Raw genomic sequence first — 20,591 nt, 5'->3', positions numbered from 1 at the left:
GCGGGGCCTAAAGGGGTGGGGCTGGGTGGGATTAACGGGGTGGGGCTGGAAGGGGTGGGGCTGGGTGGGATTAACGGGGTGGGGCATAATGGGGTGGGGCTGGAAGGGGCAGGGCTGGGTGGGATTAATGGGTTTGGCTTAAAGGGGTGGGGCCTAAATGGGTGGGGCTGGTGGGATTAACGGGGTGGGGCTGAATTGTGTGGGGTTTGAGGGGCGGGGCCTAAATGGGTGGGGCTGGGTGGGATTAATGGGGTGGGGCTGAGAGGGGTGGGGCTTAAAGAGGTGGGGCTGGAAGGGGCGGGGTCAAGATCAGCGGAGCCTAAATGGGTGGGGCTTAAAGGGGTGGGGGCCTAGAGGGGTGGGGCATAATTGGGTGGGACTTAAAGGGGCAGGGCTGGGTGGGATTAATGGGGTGGGGCTTAAATGGGTGGGGCCCAAATGGGTGGAGCTTAAAGGGGCAGGGCTGGATTGTGTGGGGTTTGAGGGGCGGGGCATAAATGGGTGGGGCTGGGTGGGATTAATGGGGTGGGGCTTAAAGGGGTGGGGCTGGAAGGGGTGGGGCTGAGAGGGGCAGGGCATAATTGGGTGGGGCTTAAACAGGCAGGGCTGGGTGGGATTAATGGGTTTGGCTTAAAGGGGTGGGGCCTAAATGGGTGAGGCTGGGTGGGATTAACGGGGTGGGGCTGAATTGTTTGGGGTTTGAGGGGCGGGGCCTAAATGGGTGGGGCTGGGTGGGATTAATGGGGTGGGGCTTAAATGGGTGGGGCTTAAAGTGGGTGGGGCCGAGAGGGGCGGGGTCGATATCAGCGGGGCCTAAATGGGTGGGGCTTAAAGGGGTGGGGGCCTAGAGGGGTGGGGCATAATTGGGTGGGACTTAAAGGGGCAGGGGTGGGTGGGATTAATGGGGTGGGGTTTAAATGGGTGGGGCCCAAATGGGTGGAGCTTAAAGGGGCAGGGCTGAATTGTGTGGGGTTTGAGGGGCGGGGCATAAATGGGTGGGGCTGGGTGGGATTAACAGGGTGGGGCTTAAAGGGGTGGGGCTGGAAGGGGTGGGGCTGAGAGGGGCGGGGCATAATTGGGTGGGGCTTAAAGGGGCAGGGCTGGGTGGGATTAATGGGGTGGGGCATTATGGGGTGGGGCTGAATTGTTTGGGGTTCGAGGGGCGGGGCATAAATGGGTGGGGCTGGATGGGATTAATGGGGTGGGGCTGAGAGGGGCGGGGATTAAAGGGGTGGGGCTGGAAGGGGTGGGACAGGGTGGGGCTTAAAGGGGCAGGGCCAAGGGGGCGGGGCCTAAATGGGTGAGGCTGGATGGTATTAACAGGGTGGGGCTTAAATGGGTGGGGCCCAAATGGGTGGAGCTTAATGGGGCAGGGCTGAATTTTGTGGGGTTTGAGGGGCGGGGCATAAAAGGGGTGGGGTCTAGAGGGGTGGGGCTGAAAGGGGTGGGGCCTGAGTAAGCAGGGTCTAAAGGGGCGAGGCTTAAATGGGTGGGGTCTAGAGGGGTGGGGCTGGATTGGGCTAAAAGGGGTGGGGGTTAAATGGGCGTGGCCTAGAGGGGCGGGGCCTCAAGGGGGGTTATTCCCACATCCCAAATTCCCCAATTTCCCCCCTCCCAGGCACCTTCAAGCTGCAGAAGACGCGGCTGCGGGGGGAGGGCTGGGACCCCCGGCGGGTCCCCGACCGACTCTTCGTGCTGGACCCGCAGCGCGGGCGCTACGTGCCCCTGGACGGGGAGATGTACAGCAGGATCTGTGCCGGGAAAACCCGGTTCTGATCCTGGGAATGTGCAAAATCCCGATGGAAAACCTGCCTGGGATCCTGAAAATCCTGATGGAAAACCTCCCTGGGATCCTGAAAATCCTGATGGAAAACCTGCCTGGGATCCTGAAAATCCCCCTGGACAGGGAGATGTACAGCAGGATCTGTGCCGGCAAAACCAGGTTCTGATCCTGGGAATGTGCAAAATCCCGATGGAAAGCCTGCCTGGGATCCTGAAAATGTGAAAGTCCCAATGGAAAACCTGCCTGGGATCCTGAAAATCCTGATAAAAACCTGCCTGGGATCCTGAAAATGTGAAAATCCCAATGGAAAACCTGCCTGGGATCCTGAAAATCCCAATGGAAAACCTGCCTGGGATCCTGAAAATGTGAAAGTCCCAATGGAAAACCTGCCTGGGATCCTGAAAATCCTGATGGAAAACCTGCCTGGGATCCTGAAAATGTGAAAATCCCAATGGAAAACCTGCCTGGGATCCTGAAAATCCTGATGGAAAACCTGCCTGGGATCCTGAAAATCCCCCTGGACAGGGAGATGTACAGCAGGATCTGTGCTGGGAAAGCCAGGTTCTGATCCTGGGAATGTGCAAAATCCCGATGGAAAGCCTGCCTGGGATCCTGAAAATGTGAAAGTCCCAATGGAAAACCTGCCTGGGATCCTGAAAATCCTGATAAAAACCTGCCTGGGATCCTGAAAATGTGAAAATCCCAATGGAAAACCTGCCTGGGATCCTGAAAATCCCAATGGAAAACCTGCCTGGGATCCTGAAAATGTGAAAGTCCCAATGGAAAACCTGCCTGGGATCCTGAAAATCCTGATGAAAAACCTGCCTGGGATCCTGAAAATCCTGATGGAAAACCTGCCTGGGATCCTGAAAATGTGAAAATCCCAATGGAAAACCTGCCTGGGATCCTGAAAATCCTGATGGAAAACCTGCCTGGGATCCTGAAAATCCCCCTGGACGGGGAGATGTACAGCAGGATCTGTGCCGGGAAAACCAGGTTCTGATCCTGGGAATGTGCAAAATCCCGATGGAAAACCTGCCTGGGATCCTGAAAATCCTGATAAAAACCTGCCTGGGATCCTGAAAATCCTGATGAAAAACTTCCCTGGGATCCTGAAAATCCTGCTGGAATGGGAGATGTACAGCAGGATCTGTGCCGGCAAAACCAGGTTCTGATCCTGGGAATGTGCAAAATCCCGATGGAAAACCTGCCTGGGATCCTGAAAATGTGAAAATCCCAATGGAAAACCTGCCTGGGATCCTGAAAATCCTGATAAAAAACCTGCCTGGGATCCTGAAAATCCTGATGAAAAACCTCCCTGGGATCCTGAAAATGTGAAAGTCCCAATGGAAAACCTGCCTGGGATCCTGAAAATCCTGATGAAAAACCTCCCTGGGATCCTGAAAATGTGAAAGTCCCAATGGAAAACCTGCCTGGGATCCTGAAAATCCTGATGAAAAACCTCCCTGGGATCCTGAAAATCCAGCTGGAATGGGAGATGTACAGCAGGATCTGTGCTGGGAAAACCAGGTTCTGATCCTGGGAATGTGCAAAATCCTGATGGAAAACCTGCCTGGGATCCTGAAAATGTGAAAATCCCAATGGAAAACCTGCCTGGGATCCTGAAAATCCCAATGGAAAACCTGCCTGGGATCCTGAAAATGTGAAAATCCCAATTGAAAACCTGCCTGGGATCCTGAAAATCCTGATGAAAAACCTGCCTGGGATCCTGAAAATGTGAAAGTCCCAATGGAAAACCTGCCTGGGATCCTGAAAATCCTGATGGAAAACCTGCCTGGGATCCTGAAAATGTGAAAATCCCAATGGAAAACCTGCCTGGGATCCTGAAAATCCTGCTGGAATGGGAGATGTACAGCAGGATCTGTGCTGGCAAAACCAGGTTCTGATCCTGGGAATGTGCAAAATCCTGATGGAAAACCTGCCTGGGATCCTGAAAATCCTGATGGAAAACCTGCCTGGGATCCTGAAAATGTGAAAGTCCCAATGGAAAACCTGCCTGGGATCCTGAAAATGTGAAAATCCCTCGGACTGGGAGATGTACAGCAGGGTCTGTGTCAGAAAATCCTACTGGGTTCCCAAAATCCTGCTGGGATCCCAAAAATCCCAATGAAAAACCTGCCTGGGATCAAAAAAAATTGAAAATCCCACTGGGAAACTTCCCTGGGATCCTGAAAATCTGAAAATCCCTCGGACTGGGAGATGTGCGTGGGGAATTTTGCCAGAAAATCCTGCTGGGATCCCAAAAATCCCGATGGAAAACCAGCCTGGGATCCTAAAAATGTGAAAATCTCAATGAAAAAATTCCCTGAGATCCTGAAAAATGTGAAAATCCCTCGGACTGAGAGATGCACACCAGGATCTGTGCTGGCAAAACCAGGTTCTGATCCTGGAAATGGTTCTGGGATGGATCCCCAAAATCCTGCTGGGATCACAAATTCCTGGAAATCCCAATGGAAAACCTGCCTGGGATCCTGAAAATGTGAAAATCCCGATTAAAAAATTCACTGGGATCCTGAAAATGTGAAAATTCCAATGGAAAACCTGCCTGGGATCCTGAAAATTTTTAAATCCCAATGAAAAAAATTCCCTGGGATCCTGAAAATGTGAAAATCCCTCGGACTGGGAGATGTACGTGGGGAATTTTGCCAGGAGTTCCCACTGGGATTCCAAAAATCCTGCTGGGATTCAAAAAAAAACAAAAAAACAAAAACCCTCAGGGATCCCAAAAACGTGAAAATCCTGATGAAAAACCTGCCTGGGATCAAAAAAATCTGAAAATCCCGATGAAAAAATTCCCTGGGATCACAAAAATGTGAAAATCCCGCTGAGAACTCAGCAGAAATTCCCATAAAAAAGCAGAATTCCCATGAAAACCGCGGGATTTTGATATAAAAAAAATCAGGATTTGATTATAAACCAGCGATAATTTTAAGGATTGAGGAGGAATCCGGCAGAATTTTACAGGAATTTCCAGGAAATTCGTGACTTTTTCTGAGGGAAAATCACAAAATTCTGGACTGAGGGAGAACTGAGGCGCTAATTAACGACTAATTAGTGATTAATTAGTGATTAATTAGTGATTAATTAACCCTCCTGTGGCAGCACGGACTTTTTATTGAGTGCAATTAATCCATTTGGGCCATTTTTAATGTTTTTAATCCGATTTTCTCCTTTTATTTGTGCCTGACCTCGAAGCCATTAAAGAGCAGCGACTGTGCTGTGTGTTGAGTGCGGGTTTGGGGGAAAAAAATCGAAATTTTGGGGTGAAAACGGGGATTTTGGGGAAAAAAATTGGGGTTTGGGGGGAAAAAATGGGATTTTGGGGTGAAAATGGGAATTTTGGGGTTTCCTAAATCAAATCCCATTCCTGATCCAGCTCCATGCCGGTCCTGCCCTCTTCTCCTGCACTGCGGCAAGAAATGGGAATTTTGGGGTAAAAATGGGAATTTTTGGTCAAAAAAAAGGGAATTTGGGCTAGAAATGCGAATTTTTGGTCAAAAAAAGGGAATTTTGGGCTGAAACCCAGGAATCTTGGGATTTCATAAAATCCAGCCCCATACTAAATTTTCGGCGCCGTTCTCCCTGGGTTTCACCCATTCCCAACTCCCCGTTTCCCACCCCAAGAACCCGAGGGCGGTGAAGCGGCAGCGGCGCTACGCAAGGCCGAGGCTTCACTAGGCCGCGCGTTGCTAAGCAACGCGCAACGCGTCGCGCTCTGACGCAACTTCCGCTGCCGGCCCGCCTTTCTCCCCCGGAGCGTCGCGCTGATGACGTCACTTCCTGCTTCTCCTTCCCCCTCAGCGGCGCCATGATGGCGGCGGTCTCGGTGTTCCCGTCGCAGCGCGAGCTGGGCGCGGCGCTGGCGCGGCTGGTGGCCGAGGCGGCGGCCGAGGCGGTGGCGAGCGGCGGCCGCTTCGCGCTGGGGCTGTCGGGGGGGTCGCTGGTGCCGCTGCTGGCGCGGGAGCTGCCGCCCGCCCTCGGCGCCGTGCCCGGGGCCGACCCCGCGCGCTGGCTCGTGGCGCTGTGCGACGAGCGCCTCGTGCCGCCCGAGCACCCCGAGAGCAGCGGCGGCGCCTACCGGGTGAGGGGGAGGGGCGGGGGGGAGGGGGGGGGGCGGGCTGGGCTGGACCGGGGACTCCCAGTTCCTCCCAGTCTGTACCAGTCCGTCTCAGTCTGTCCCAGTTCCTCCCAGTCTGTACTGGTGACTCCCAGTCCGTCCCAGTCTGTACCGGTTCCTCCCAGTCTGTACCAGTGACTCCCAGTCTGTCCCAATCTGTACCAGTCCGTCCCAGTTCCTCCCAGTCCATCCCAGTCTGTACCGGGGACTCCCGGTCCATCCCAGTCCGTCCCAGTCCGTCCCAGTCCGTCCCAGTCTGTACCAGTAACTCCCAGTCTGTACCAGTCTGTACCAGTAACTCCCAGTCCGTCCCAGTCTGTACCAGTAACTCCCAGTCCGTCCCAGTCTGTACCAGTAACTCCCAGTCTGTACCAGTGACTCCCAGTCTGTCCCAGTCTGTACCAGTCTGTACCAGTAACTCTCAGTCTGTCCCAGTCTGTACCAGTGACTCCCAGTCCGTCCCAGTCGGTCCCAGTTCCTCCCAGTCTGTCCCAGTGCCTCCCAGTCTGTACCAGTCCGTCCCAGTCTGTACCAGTTCCTCCCGGTCTGTACCAGTGACTCCCAGTCCGTCCCAGTTCCTCCCAGTCTGTACCAGTCTGTCCCAGTCCATCCCAGTTCCTCCCAGTCTGTCCCAGTAACTCCCAGTCTGTCCCAGTCCGTCCCAGTTCCTCCCAGTTCCCATTCTCCATTCCCAGTGCTCCCAGTGCCCCCCAGACCCTGACCCTGGCCCAGTTGTCCCTCCCAGTTCCTCCCAGTAACCCTGTGTTCCATTCCCAGTGCTCCCAGTAGCCCTGTCTTCTATTCCCAGTGCTCCCAGTAACGCTGTGCTCCCAGTCCCAGTTCCTGTTCCTGTCCCAGTTTGCTCCCCCAGTTCCTCCCAGTGCTCCCAGTAACCAGGTCCCCCATTCCAAGTCCCTCCAGTTGCCTCCCAGTCTCTTCCAGTCCCTCCCAGTAACCCCATCACCCATTCCCAGTTCCTCCCAGTAACACTGTGCCCCCATTCCCAGTTCCTGTTCCTGTCCCAGTTTGCTCTCCCAGTGCTCCCAGTAACCCTGTCCCTCATTCCCAGTCCCTCCCAGTAACACTCTCCCCCATTCCCAGTCCCAGTTGCTCTCCCAGTTTCCCCCCCCTAGGCCCCAGTTCCTCTCCCAGTATTCCCAGTGCTCCCAGTTAACCCCATATCTCCATTCCCAGTCCCAGTTGCTGTCCCAGTTTCCCCCCCCTGGGCCCCAGTTCCTCTCCCAGTGCTCCCAGTAACCCCCTGTTCCCATTCCCAGTGCTCCCAGTAACCCCATATCTCCATTCCCAGTCCCAGCTGCTGTCCCAGTTTCCCCCCCCCGGGCCCCAGTTCCTCTCCCAGTATTCCCAGTGCTCCCAGTTAACCCCATATCTCCATTCCCAGTCCCAGCTGCTGTCCCAGTTTCCCCCCCCCGGGCCCCAGTTCCTCTCCCAGTGCTCCCAGTTAACCCCATCTCCAATTCCCAGTCCCAGCTGTTCTCCCAGTTTCCCCCCCCCGGGCCCCAGTTCCTCTCCCAGTGCTCCCAGTGCTCCCAGTAACCCCCAGTTCCCATTCCCAGTCCCAGCTGCTGTCCCAGTTTCCCCCCCCTGGGCCCCAGTTCCTCTCCCAGTGCTCCCAGTAACCCCATATCTCCGTTCCCAGTCCCAGCTGCTGTCCCAGTTTCCCCCCCCCGGGCCCCAGTTCCTCTCCCAGTGCTCCCAGTTAACCCCATCTCCAATTCCCAGTCCCAGCTGTTCTCCCAGTTTCCCCCCCCCGGGCCCCAGTTCCTCTCCCAGTGCTCCCAGTGCTCCCAGTAACCCCCAGTTCCCATTCCCAGTCCCAGCTGCTCTCCCAGTTACCCCCCCCGGGCCCCAGTTCCTCTCCCAGTGCTCCCAGTAACCCCCAGTTCCTCTCCCAGTGCTCCCAGTAACCCCCTGTTTCCATTCCCAGTCCCAGCTGCTGTCCCAGTTTCCCCCCCCCGGGCCCCAGTTCCTCTCGGTCTCCACTGACCTGGACCCGCCTGCGGCCGCCCAGGACTACGAGCAGCAGCTGCGCAGGGTACTGGGCAAACTGGGGCAAACTGGGACGGACTGGGGGGGACTGGGAGGGACTGGGAGGGACTGGAAAGGGAATTGGAGGGACTGGAAGGGGACTGGGAGCAACTGGAGAGGGATTTGGGGGGAACTGGGAGGGACTGGGGGGGACGAGGAGGGGATTGGGATTAACTGGGATGGACTGGGAGGGACTGGGAGGGGGTTGGGAGCAACTGGAGAGGGATTTGGGGGGAACTGGGAGGGACTGGGATGGACTGGTGGGACTGGGAGAGACTGGGAGGGGACTGGGAAGGAGTGGGACGGGATCTGAACCAGTCCATACTGGTGTGTACTGGTGTATACTGGTCTGTACTAGTCCATACTGTTTCATATGGTCCGTACTGGTTTGTACTGGTCTGTACTAGTTTCTACTGGTTTATACTGGTCTGTACTAGTCCGTACTGGTTTATACTGATTTTACTGGTCCATACTGGTCCGTACTGGTCCGTACTGGTCCGTACTGGTCCGTACTGGTTTATACCGGTCTGTACTGGTCCGTACTGGTCCATACTGGTTTATACCGGTCTGTACTGGTCCGTACTGATCCGTACTGGTTTATACCGGTCCGTACTGGTCCGTACTGGTCCGTACTGGTCCGTACTGGTCCGTACTGGTTTATACTGGTCCGTACTGGTCCGTACTGGTCCGTACTGGTCCGTACTGGTCCGTTCTGGTTCCCAGGCGTTCCCAGGCTCGCAGATCCCCCAGTTTGATTTGCTGCTGCTGGGGGTGGGGCCGGACGGTCACACCTGCTCGCTGTTCCCGGGACACGCCCTGCTCCAGGTAACTCCAAATTCCAAAATCCCAAATTCCCAAAATTCCTAAAATCCCCAAATCCCAAATTCCCCAATCCCCAAATTCCGAAATTCCCAAAATCCCAATTTCCAAATCCCCAAAATCCCTAAATCCCCAAAAATCCCAGATTCCCAAATCCCCAAAATTCCAATTCCCAAAATCCCAGATTACTAAATCCCTAATATTCCAAATTCCCAAAATCCCAGATTCCCAAATCCCCAAAATTCCAGATTCCCAAAATCCCAAAATTCCAGATTCCCACAATCCCAAATTCCCAAAATTCCCACAATTCCCAATTCCCAAAATTCCCCAAAATTCCCAAAATCCCAAAAATCCAAATTTCCAAATTCCCAAAATTCCCAATTCCCAAAATTCCCAAATTCCCAAATTCCCAAAATTCAAAAATCCCAAATTTCCAAAATCACAAATTCCCAAATCCCAAATTCCCAGAATTCCCAATTCCCAAATTCCCAATTCCCAAAATTCCTAAAATCCCAAAATCCCAAATTCCCCAATCCCCAAATTCTGAAATTCCCAACATCCCAATTTCCAAATCCCCAAATTCCCAAAATCCCTAAATCCCCAAAATCCCAAATTCCCAAAATTTCCAAATTCCCCAAAATCCAAAATTCCCAAAATCCCAAATTCCCCAATCCCCAAATTCCGAAATTCCCAAAATCCCAGTTTCCAAATCCCCAAATTCCCAAATTCCCAAATCCCCAAAATTCCAGATTCCCAAAATCCCAAAATTCCAGATTCCCAAATTCCCAAATCCTCAAAATTCCAGATTCCCAAAATCCCAAAATTCCATATTCCCACAATCCCAAATTCCCAAAATTCCCAGAACTCCCAATTCCCAAAATTCCAAAACTCCAAATTTCCAAATTCCCAAAATTCCCAAATTCCCCAAAATCCCAAATTCCCAAAATTTCCAAATTCCCCAAAATCCCAAATTCCCATAATCCAAAATTTCCAAAATCCCAAATTCCGAAATTCCCAAAATCCCAATTTCCAAATCCCCAAATTCCCAAAATCCCTAAATCCCCAAAATCCCAGATTCCCAAAATTCCAAATTCCCAAAATTCCAAATTCCCAAATTCCAAATTCCCTATTCCCAAATTCCCAAAATACCAAATTCCCAAATTTCCAAATTCCCAAAATCCCAAAATTACAAATTCCCAATTCCCAAAATCACAAATTCCAAATTCCCAAAATTTCAAAATTCCCAAAATTCCAAATTCCCTGGATTTTTCCCTGGTTTTTCCTGTACATTTTCCCATTTTCCCCTGGTTTATTCCCATTTTTCCCTGGATTTTTCCCTGTAAATTTTCCCATTTTTCCCTCTAAATTTTTATATTTTCATCTGATTTATTCCTGTTTTCCTCTGGATTTTTCCCTGGATTCCCTGGATTTTTTTCTGTTAATTTTCCCATTTTCCCCTGAATTTTTCCTGTTAATTTTCCCATTTTTCCTGTAAATTTTTCTATTTTCCCTTGATTTATTCCCTGGATTTTTCCATTATTTTTCCCTGTAAATATCCCATTATTCCATCATTTTTTCCCTGCAATTTTCCCATTTCCCCCGGATTTTTCCCTGTGAATATTCTCATTATCCCATTATTTTCCCTGTAATTTTTCCTATTTTCCCTGTAAATTTTTCTATTTTTCCCTGGATTTTTCCCATTATCCCCTGGATTTCCCCCTGGATTTTTCCCTGATACTTTTCCCATATTCACCTGGATTTTTCCTGTTTTCCCCTGGAATTTTCCCATAATTTTTCCATGATACTTTTCCCATTTTTCCCTATAAATTTTCCCATTTTCCCCTGGATTTCCCCTTGTAAATTTTTGTATTTTTCCCTGTGATTTTTCCCATTTTCCCCTGGATTTTTCAATGTATTTTCCCCTGGATTTTTTTCTGTTAACTTTCCCATTTTCCCCTGGATTTTTCCCTGTAATTTTTTCTATTTTCCCCTGGATTTTCCCCTGTAAATATTCCCATTATTCCGTCATTTTCCCCTGTAATTTTTCCCATTTTCCCCTGGATTTTTCCATGTAAATTTTTCCATTTTTCCCTGTAATTTTCCCCATTTTTCCCATAATTTTTCCCATTTCTCCCTGGATTTTCTCCTGGATTTTTCCCTGTAATTTTTCCCATTTTCCCCTGGGTTTTCTCCTGGATTTTTCCCTGTAAATTTTATCATTTTTCCCTGGATTTTTCCATGTAAATTTTATAATTTTTCCCTGGATTTTCCCATTTTCCCCTGGATTTTTCCCCTGGATTTTCCCCATTTTTCCCATAATTTTTCCCATTTCTCCCTGGATTTCTCCCTGCATTTTTCCCTGTGATTTTTCCCATTTTTCCCCACAATTTTCCCTGGATCCCAGGATCAGGATGTGCTGCTGGGGGCCCTGCAGGACTCCCCCAAACCCTCCCCAGGGGTTCCTCCTTTCCCACACTTTCCCCATTATTTTTCCCATTATTTTCCCTGGGTTTTTCCCCAATTTTCCCTGGATTTCTTCTTATAAATTTTCCTGTTATTTTTCCATTATTTCCCCATTATTTTTTCCATTATTTCCCCCACTTTTCCTGTGCTTTTTCCTGATACTTCCCTGTTACTTTTCCCTGGATTTTCCTATTTTCTCCTGGATTTTTTCCTGTAATTTTTCCCATTTTCCCCTGGATTTTTCCCATTATCCCATCATTTTTGCCTGTAATTTTCCCATTTTCCCCTGGATTTTTCCCTGTAATTTTCCTCATTTTCCCCTGTATTTTCCCTGTTTTTGCCTGGATTTTTCCCTGTAATTTTTTGTATTTTCCCCTGGATTTTCCCCATTTCCCCCTGGATTTCTCCCTGGATTTTTCCCTGCGATTTTCCCCATTTTCCCATAATTTTTCCCATTTCTCCCTGGATTTCTCCCTGGATTTTTCCCTGTAATTTTCCCCATTTTCCCCACGATTTCCCTGGAATTGCCAGGAGCAGGAGGCGCTGGTGGGGGCCCTGCAGGACTCCCCCAAACCCTCCCCAGGGGTTCCTCCTTTCCCACACTTTCCCCATTAGTTTCCCTGTAATTTTTCCCAATTTTCCCCCTGGATTTTTTCCTTTAATTTTTCCCATTTTCCCCTGGATTTTTCCCTGTAATTTTTTCCCATTTTCCCCTGGATTTTTCCCTCTAATTTTCCCCGTTTTTTTCCTGCAAATTTTTCTATTTTTCCTGGGATTTTCCCCATTGTCCCCTGGATTTTTCCCTGTAATTTTTTCTATTTTCCCCTGGATTTTTCCCTGTAATTTTCCCCCATTTTTCCCTGTATTTTTCCTGTTTTCACCTGGATTTTTCTCATTATTTTCCCTGTAATTTTTCCTGTTTTCCCCTGGAATTTTCCCATAATTTTTCCATGATACTTTCCCCGTTTTTCCCTATAAATTTTCCCATTTTCCCCTGGATTTCCTCCTGTAAATTTTTGTGTTTTTCCCTGTGATTTTTTCCATTTTCCCCTGGATTTTTCCCTGTAATTTTTTCTATTTTCCCCTGGATTTTCCCCTGTAAATATTCCCATTATTCCGTCATTTTCCCCTGTAATTTTTCCCATTTTCCCCTGGATTTTTCCCATTTTTTCCTGGATTTTTCCCATTTTCCACTGGATTTTTCCATGTAAATTTTTCTATTTTTCCCTGGATTTTTCCATGTAATTTTTTCTATTTTCCCCTGGATTTTCCCCATTTTCCCCTGGATTTCTCCCTGGATTTCTCCCTGTAATTTTCCCCATTTTTCCCATAATTTTTCCCATTTTTCCCTGGATTTTCCCCTGGATTTTTCCCTGTAATTTTTCCCATTTTCCCCGGGGTTTTCCCCTGGATTTTTCCCTGTAATTTTTATAATTTTTCCCTGGATTTTTCCATGTAAATTTTTCTATTTTTCCCTGGATTTTTCCCATTTTCCCCTGGATTTTTCCCTGCGATTTTCCCCATTTTCCCCATAATTTTTCCCATTTTCCCCTGGATTTCTCCCTGGATTTTTCCCTGTGATTTTCCCCATTTTCCCCACAATTTTCCCTGGAATTGCCAGGATCAGGAGGCGCTGCTGGGGGCCCTGCAGGACTCCCCCAAACCCTCCCCAGGGGTTCCTCCTTTCCCACACTTTCCCCATTAGTTTCCTTGTACATTTTCCCATTTTCCCCTGGATTTTTTCCTGTAAATATTCCCATTATACCATCATTTTTCCCTGTAATTTTTCCCATTATTTTCCCCTGTAAATATCTCATTATTCCATCATTTTTCCCTGTAAATTTTTCCATTTTCCCCTGGATTTTTCCCTCTAATTTTCCCCATTTTTCTCCTGCAAATTTTTCTATCTTTCCTGGGATTTTCCCCATTGTCCCCTGGATTTTTCCCTGTAATTTTTTCTACTTTCCCCTGGATTTTTCCCTGTAATTTTCCCCCATTTTTCCCTGTATTTTTTCCTGGTTTTGCCTGGATTTTTCCCATAATTTTTCCATGATACTTTTCCCGTTTTTCCCTGTAATTTTTCCCATTTTCCCCTGGATTTCCCCCTGTAAATTTTTGTATTTTTCCCTGTGAATTTTCCCCCATTTTCCCCTGGATTTTTCCTGTTTTCCCCTGGATTTTTCCCATTATTTTCCCTGTAATTTTTCCCATTTTCCCCTGGATTTTTCCCTGTAAATTTTTCCCATTATTACCATATTTTTTCCCATTTTCCCCTGGATTTTTCCCTGTAATTTTTTCTATTTTCCCCTGGATTTTTCCCTCTAATTTTCCCCATTTTTCTCCTGCAAATTTTTCTATCTTTCCTGGGATTTTCCCCATTGTCCCCTGGATTTTTCCCATAATTTTTTCTATTTTCCCCTGGATTTTTCCCTGTAATTTTCCCCCATTTTTCCCTGTAATTTTTCCTGGTTTTGCCTGGATTTTTCTCATTATTTTCCCTGTAATTTTTCCTGTTTTCCCCTGGAATTTTCCCATAATTTTTCCATGATACTTTTCCCATTTTTCCCTATAAATTTTCCCATTTTCCCCTGGATTTCCCCCTGTAAATTTTTGTATTTTTCCCTGTGATTTTTCCCATTTTCCCCTGGATTTTTTTCTGTTAACTTTCCCATTTTCCCCTGGATTTTTCCCTGTAATTTTTCCCATTTTCCCCTGGATTTTTCCCTGTAATTTTCCTCATTTTCCCCTGTATTTTCCCTGTTTTTGCCTGGATTTTTCCCTGTAATTTTTTCTATTTTCCCCTGGATTTTTCCCGTTTTCCCCTGGATTTCTCCCTGGATTTTTCCCTGCGATTTTCCCCATTTTCCCCATAATTTTTCCCATTTTCCCCTGGATTTTCCCCTGGATTTTTCCCTGTAATTTTTCCCATTTTCCCCGGGGTTTTCCCCTGGATTTTTCCCTGTAATTTTTATAATTTTCCCCCTGGATTTTTCCATGTAAATTTTTCCATTTTTCCCTGGATTTTCCCATTTTCCCCTGGATTTTCCCTGTAATTTTCCCCATTTCCCCCGGGATTTCTCCCTGGATTTTTCCCTGCGATTTTCCCCATTTTTCCCATAATTTTTCCCATTTCTTCCTGGATTTCTCCCTGGATGTTTTTCCCTGTAATTTTCCCATTTTCCCCACAATTTTCCCTGGATCCCAGGATCAGGATGTGCTGCTGGGGGCCCAGCAGGACTCCCCCAAACCCTCCCCAGGGGTTCCTCCTTTCCCACACTTTCCCCATTATTTTCCCTGTACATTTTCCCATTTTCCCCTGGATTTTTCCCTGTAATTTTCCTCATTTTCCCCTGTATTTTCCCTGTTTTTGCCTGGATTTTTCCCTGTAATTTTTTCTATTTTCCCCTGGATTTTTCCCGTTTTCCCCTGGATTTCTCCCTGGATTTTTTCGTGTAATTTTCCCCATTTTCCCCATAATTTTTCCCATTTCTCCCTGGATTTTTCCCTGTAATTTCCCCATTTTCCCCACAATTTTCCCTGGAATTCCCAGGATCAGGAGGCGCTGGTGGGGGCCCTGCAGGACTCCCCCAAACCCTCCCCAGGGGTTCCTCCTTTCCCACACTTTCCCCATTAGTTTCCCTGTAATTTTTCCCAATTTTCCCCCTGGATTTTTTCCTTTAATTTTTCCCATTTTCCCCTGGATTTTTCCCATTTTCTCCTGGATTTTTCCCTGTAATTTTCCCCATTTTTCCCTGTATTTTTCCTGGTTTTGCCTGGATTTTTCCATGTAAATTTTTCCATTTTTCCCTGTAATTTTTCCCGTTTCCCCCTGGATTTTTCCCTGATACTTTTCCCCATTTTTCCCATAATTTTTCCCATTTTTCCCCATAATTTTTCCCTGGATCCCAGGAGCAGGAGGCGCTGGTGGGGGCCCTGCAGGACTCCCCCAAGCCCCCTCCCCGCCGGGTGACGATGACGCTGCCGCTGCTCAACGCGTCGCGCTCGGTGCTGATGGTGGCGGCCGGGGCGGCCAAGGCGCCCGTGATCAAGGTGGGGAAAATCCTGGATTTGGGGGAAAAGTCCTGGAATTGGGGAAAAATCCTGGGATTTGGGGGGAAATCCTGGGATTTTGGGGTCAGATTCTGGATTTGGGGAAAAATCCTGGGATTTGGGGGGAAATCCTGGGAGTTGGGGGGAATCCTGGGATTTGGGGGATAAATCCTGGGATTTTGGGGGGAAATACTGGGATTTTGTGGGGGGAAATGCTGGGATTTGGGGGGAAATCCTGGGATTTGGGGGGAAATCCTGGAATTTTGGGGTCAGATTCTGGGATTTTGGGGGGAAATCCTGGGATTGGGGGGGAAATACTGGGATTTGGGGGGAAATCCTGGGATTTGGGGGGAAATCCTGGGATTTGGGGGGAAATCCTGGGGGTTTGGAGGGAAATCCTGGGATTTGGGGGATAATTACTGGGATTTTGGGGTCAGATTCTGGGATTTTGGGGGGAAATCTCAGAGTTTGGGGGGGAAATCCTGGGATTTTGGGGGGAAATCCTGGGATTTGGGGGGAAATCCTGGGATTTTGTGGTCGGATTCTGGGATTTTTGGGGATAAATCCTGGGATTTTGGGGTCAGATAATGGGATTTTGGGGGGAAATCTCAGAGTTTGGGGGGAAATACTGGGATTTTGGGGGAATCCTGGGATTTGGGGGGAAATCCTGGGATTTTGGGGATAATTCCTGAGTTTTGGGTTTAAAACCTGCATTTGGGGTCAGATCCTGGGATTTTGGGGGGTAATCCTGGGGGTTTGGGGGGAAATCTTGGGATTTTGGGGTCAGATTCTGGGATTTTTGGGGATAATTCCTGGGATTTTTGGGGGAAAATCCTGGGATTTGGGGGGAATCCTGGAATATGGGGGGAAATCCTGGGATTTTGGGGGAAATCCTGGGATTTGGGGGAAATCCTGGAGTTTGGGGGGAATCCTGGGATTTGGGGATAAATCCTGGGATTTTGGGGTCAGATTCTGGGATTTTGGGGGAGGAAATGCTGGGATTTGCAGTGAAATCCTGGGATTTGGAGGAAATCCTGGGGTTTGGGGGGAAATCCTGGGATTTGGGGGTCAGATCCTGGGATTTGGGGGGAAATCCTGGGATTTGGGGGAAATCCTGGGATTTGGGGGGAAATCCTGGGATTTGGGGGGAATCCTGGGATTTGGGGGGAAATCCTGGGATTTTGGGGTCAGATTCTGGGATTTTGGGGGGAAATCCTGGGATTTGGGGGGAAATCCTGGGATTTTGGGGGGAAATCCTGAAATTTGGGGGAAAATCCTGGGGTTTGGGGATAATTCCTGGGATTTTGGGGGGAAATCCTGGGATTTGGGGGCAAATGCTGGGATTTGGGGGGAAATCCTGGATTTTGGGGGGAAATCCTGGGATTTTGGGGGGGAAATCCTGGGGCTTAGGAGGGAAATCTTGGGATTTTGGGGTCAGATTCCAGGATTTTGGGGGAGGAAATGCTGGGATTTGGGGGGAAATCCTGGAGTTTGGGGATAATTCCTGGAATTTGGGGGAAATCCTGGGATTTGGGGGAATATACTGGGGTTTGGGGGGAAATCCTGGGATTTTGGGGTCAGATTCTGGGATTTTTGGGGATAATTCCCGGGATTTTGGGGTCAGATTATGGGATTTTGGGGGAAAATCTCAGAGTTTGGGGGGAAATCCTGGGGTTTGGGAGGAATCCTGGGATTTGGGGGGAATCCTGGAATATGGGGGGAAATCCTAGGGTTTGGGGGGAAATCCCGGGATTTGGGGAAAAATCCTGGGATTTTGGGGGTCAAATCCCGCGATTTTGGGGATAATTCCTGAGTTTTGGGGGGAAATCCTGGGATTTTGGGGGGAAATGCTGGGATTTGGGGGAAATCCTGGGATTTTGGGGGGAAATCCTGGGATTTGGGGGGAAATCCTGGGGTTTGGGGGGAAATCCTGGGATTTTGTGGGGGGAAATGCTGGGATTTGGGGGGAGGAAATGCTGGGGGTTTGGAGGGAAATCTTGGGATTTTGGGGTCAGATTCTGGGATTTTGTGGGGGGAAATCCTGGGATTTTGGGGGGAAATCCTGGGGGTTTGGAGGGAAATCTTGGGATTTTGGGGTCAGATTCTGGGATTTTTGGGGATAATTCCTGGGATTTTGGGGGGAAAATCCTGGGATTTGGGGGGAATCCTGGGATTTGGGGGGAATCCTGGAATATGGGGGGAAATCCTGGGATTTTGGGGGAAATACTGGGATTTTGGGGTCAGATTCTGGGATTTTGGGGGATAATTCCGGGGATTTTGGGGTCAGATAATGGGATTTTAGGGGTAAATCCCAGAGTTTGGGGGGAAATCCTGGGGTTTGGGGGGAAATCTTGGGATTTGGGGGAAATCCTGGGATTTGGGGGGAAATCCTGGGATTTGGGGGGAAATCCTGGGATTTTGGGGTCAGATTCTGGGATTTTTTGGTGAAATCCTGGGATTTTGGGGGGGAAATCCTGGGATTTTGGGGGGAAATCTTGGGATTTTGGGGTCAGATTCTGGGATTTTTGGGGATAATTCCTGGGATTTTGGGGGGAAAATCCTGGGATTTGGGGGGAATCCTGGAATATGGGGGGAAATCCTGGAGTTTGGGGAGAAATCCCAGAGTTTGGGGGGAAATCCTGGGATTTTGGGGATAATTTGTGGGAATTTTGGGATAATTCCTGGGATTTTGGAGTCAGATACTGGTATTTTGGGGACAATACCTGGGACTTTGGGCTCAAATCCTGGGAATCCAGGGATGATTCCTGCATTTTGGGGTCAAATCCCAGGAATCTGGGGATAATTCCTGGGATTTTGGGGTCAGATCCCAGGATCTTGGGGTTCTGGGAGTGACTTCTGGGGTTAAATCCCAGGATTTTTGGGGTGAAATCCTGGGATTTTGGGCATGATTCTTGAGTTTTGGGGATCATTCCTGAAATTTTGGGGTGAAATTCCCAATTTTTGTTGTGAAATCCTGGACTTTGGTTTTAAATTCCCGATTTTTGTTGTTAAATTCCAGATTTTGGGGTTAAATTCCCGATTTTTGTTGTTAAATCCCGGATTTTGGGGTTAAATTCCCGATTTTTGGTATTAAACCAGGATTTTTTTTGTTAAATTCCCGATTTTTGTTGTTAAATCCCAGATTTTGGGGTTAAATTCCCGATTTTTGGTATTAAACCAGGATTTTTTTTGTTAAATTCCTCATTTTTGGTTTTAAATTCCCCATTTTTGCTGTGAATTCCCCATTTTTAGTTTAAAAACCGCAATTTTTGTTGTGAAATCCTGGATTTTTGTTGTTAAAATCCCAGATTTTGGGGTTAAATTCCCGATTTTTGGTATTAAACCAGGATTTTTTTTTGTTAAATTCCCGAGTTTTGTTGTTAAAATCCCGGATTTTGGGGTTAAATTCCCGATTTTTGGTATTAAACCAGGATTTTTTTTGTTAAATTCCTCATTTTTGGTTTTAAACTCCCCATTTTTGCTGTGAATTCCCCATTTTTAGTTTAAAAACCCCAATTTTTGTTGTGAAATCCTGGATTTTTTTTGTTAAAATCCTGATTTTTGTGTTAAACTCCCAATTTTTGTTGTGAATTCCCCATTTTTGTTGTGCAATCCCCTATTTTGGTTTAAAATCCCAATTTTTGGTGTTAAATCCTGGATTTTTGTTGTTAAATCCCGGATTTTGGGGTTAAATTCCCGTTTTTTGGTATTAAACCAGGATTTTTTTTTTGTTAAATTCCCGATTTTTGGTATTAAATCCCGGATTTCAGGGTTAAATTCCCGATTTTTGGTATTAAACCAGGGGGGTTTTTTTTGTTACATTCCCGATTTTTGGTATTAAATCCCGGATTTTGGGGTTAAATTCCCGATTTTTGTTGTTAAAATCTCAGATTTTTTTGTTAAATTCCCGATTTTGTTGTTAAATCCCGGATTTTGGGGTTAAATTCCCGATTTTTGTTGTTAAAATCCCGGATTTTGGGGTTAAATTCCCGATTTTTGGTATTAAACCAGGGGGTTTTTTTTGTTACATTCCCGATTTTTGTTGTTAAAATCCTGGATTTTGGGGTTAAATTCCCCATTTTTGGTTTTAAACTCCCCATTTTTGCTGTGAATTCCCCATTTTTAGTTTAAAAACCCCAATTTTTGTTGTGAAATCCTGGATTTTGGTTGTTAAAATCCCGGATTTCGGGGTTAAATTCCCGATTTTTGGTATTAAACCAGGGTTTGTTTATTTTTTGGTGAGGTGCTGGATGTGTGTCCAGCCCTGTTTTCTGTGTGTGTGTCTCTGCAGAGGATCCTGGAGGGGCAGGAGCAGCACCAGGAGCAGGGTCAGGGTCAGGGTCAGGGTCAGGACCAGGGTCAGGGTCGGGGTCTGTGCCCCCCCCCGGCCGCCCTGGTCCGGCCGCGCTCCGGCCGCCTGCGCTGGCTGCTGGACAGGGAGGCGGCCGGGGAGCTGCAGGGGCCCCTGGGAAACTGAGGATTCCAGGGAAAACACCCCTGGGAGCTGGAAAATTCCATGGAAAACACCCCTGGGAGCTGGAAAATTCCATGGACAACTCCCCTGGGAAACTGAGAATTCCATGGAAAACACCCCTGGGAGCTGCAGGGGCCCCTGGGAAACTGAGAATTCCATGGAAAACACCCCAGGGAGGTGAGAGTTCCATGGAAAACGCCCCTGGGAACTGAGAATTCCATGGAAAACACCCCTGGAAAACTGAGAATTCCATGGAAAACATCCCTGGAAAACTGAGAGTTCCATGGAAAACACCCCTGGGAGCTGCAGGGGCCCCTGGAAACCTGCCCTGGGAACTGAGAGTTCCAGGGAAAACTCACCTGGGAACTGCAGATCCCCCTGGAAAACTGCCCTGGGAACTGAGAATTCCATGGAAACCTGCCCTGGGAACTGAGGATTCCATGGAAAACACCTCTGGGAACTGAGAATTCCATGGAAAACACCCCTGGGAACTGCAGGGGCCCCTGGAAAACTCACCTGGGAACTGAGAATTCCATGGAAAACACCCCTGGAAGCTGAGAGTTCCATGGAAAACTCATCTGGAAAACTGAGAATTCCATGGAAAACATCCCTGGAAAACTGAGAGTTCCATGGAAAACACCCCTGGGAGCTGCAGATCCCCCTGGAAACCAGCCCTGGGAACTGAGAATTCCATGGAAAACACCCCTGGGAGCTGCAGGGGCCCCTGGAAAACTGAGAGTTCCATGGAAAACACCCCTGGGAACTGAGAATTCCATGGAGAACTCCCCTGGGAGCTGCAGGGGCCCCTGGAAACC

The 20,591-nt window shown here is 48.3% G+C and overlaps 2 protein-coding genes and 1 long non-coding RNA gene across 4 annotated transcripts in view; 2 read left to right on the top strand and 1 right to left on the bottom strand.

Moving 5' to 3' along the window:
• AKAP8L (A-kinase anchoring protein 8 like) overlaps nt 1-1,776 on the top strand; it is a 17,662-nt gene extending 15,886 nt beyond the window's left edge. The window contains exon 13 of the mRNA XM_056509963.1: nt 1,619-1,776. Within this exon, the coding sequence (XP_056365938.1) occupies nt 1,619-1,776 (158 nt within the window). The remainder of the gene's footprint in view (nt 1-1,618) is intronic.
• Nucleotides 1,777-5,580: 3,804 nt separating this feature from the next.
• Nucleotides 5,581-20,445, top strand: PGLS (6-phosphogluconolactonase). The gene is made up of 7 exons (XM_056510525.1): nt 5,581-5,885; nt 7,870-7,977; nt 8,694-8,795; nt 15,162-15,302; nt 19,594-19,771; nt 20,190-20,206; nt 20,393-20,445. Exons 1-7 carry the CDS (start codon nt 5,613-5,615, stop codon nt 20,396-20,398), a joined length of 825 nt encoding a protein of 274 aa, XP_056366500.1. The 5' UTR covers nt 5,581-5,612; the 3' UTR covers nt 20,399-20,445.
• Nucleotides 19,894-20,278, bottom strand: LOC130263110 (uncharacterized). Of its 2 annotated transcripts, none has more exons than XR_008842293.1 (4): nt 20,194-20,278; nt 20,050-20,099; nt 19,986-20,016; nt 19,894-19,922 (listed from the first exon to the last, which is right to left on the bottom strand). It is a non-coding gene; the product is annotated as an uncharacterized LOC130263110 (long non-coding RNA). The 2 variants fall into 2 exon arrangements; XR_008842292.1 differs by having other exon boundaries at nt 20,176-20,256.
• Nucleotides 20,446-20,591: the final 146 nt, after the last annotated feature.

This window comes from Oenanthe melanoleuca, chromosome 25 (genome assembly GCF_029582105.1).
Source record: "Oenanthe melanoleuca isolate GR-GAL-2019-014 chromosome 25, OMel1.0, whole genome shotgun sequence".
NCBI classification, from domain to species: Eukaryota; Metazoa; Chordata; class Aves; order Passeriformes; family Muscicapidae; genus Oenanthe; species Oenanthe melanoleuca.
This window is presented reverse-complemented; position numbering and strand designations above follow the sequence as displayed.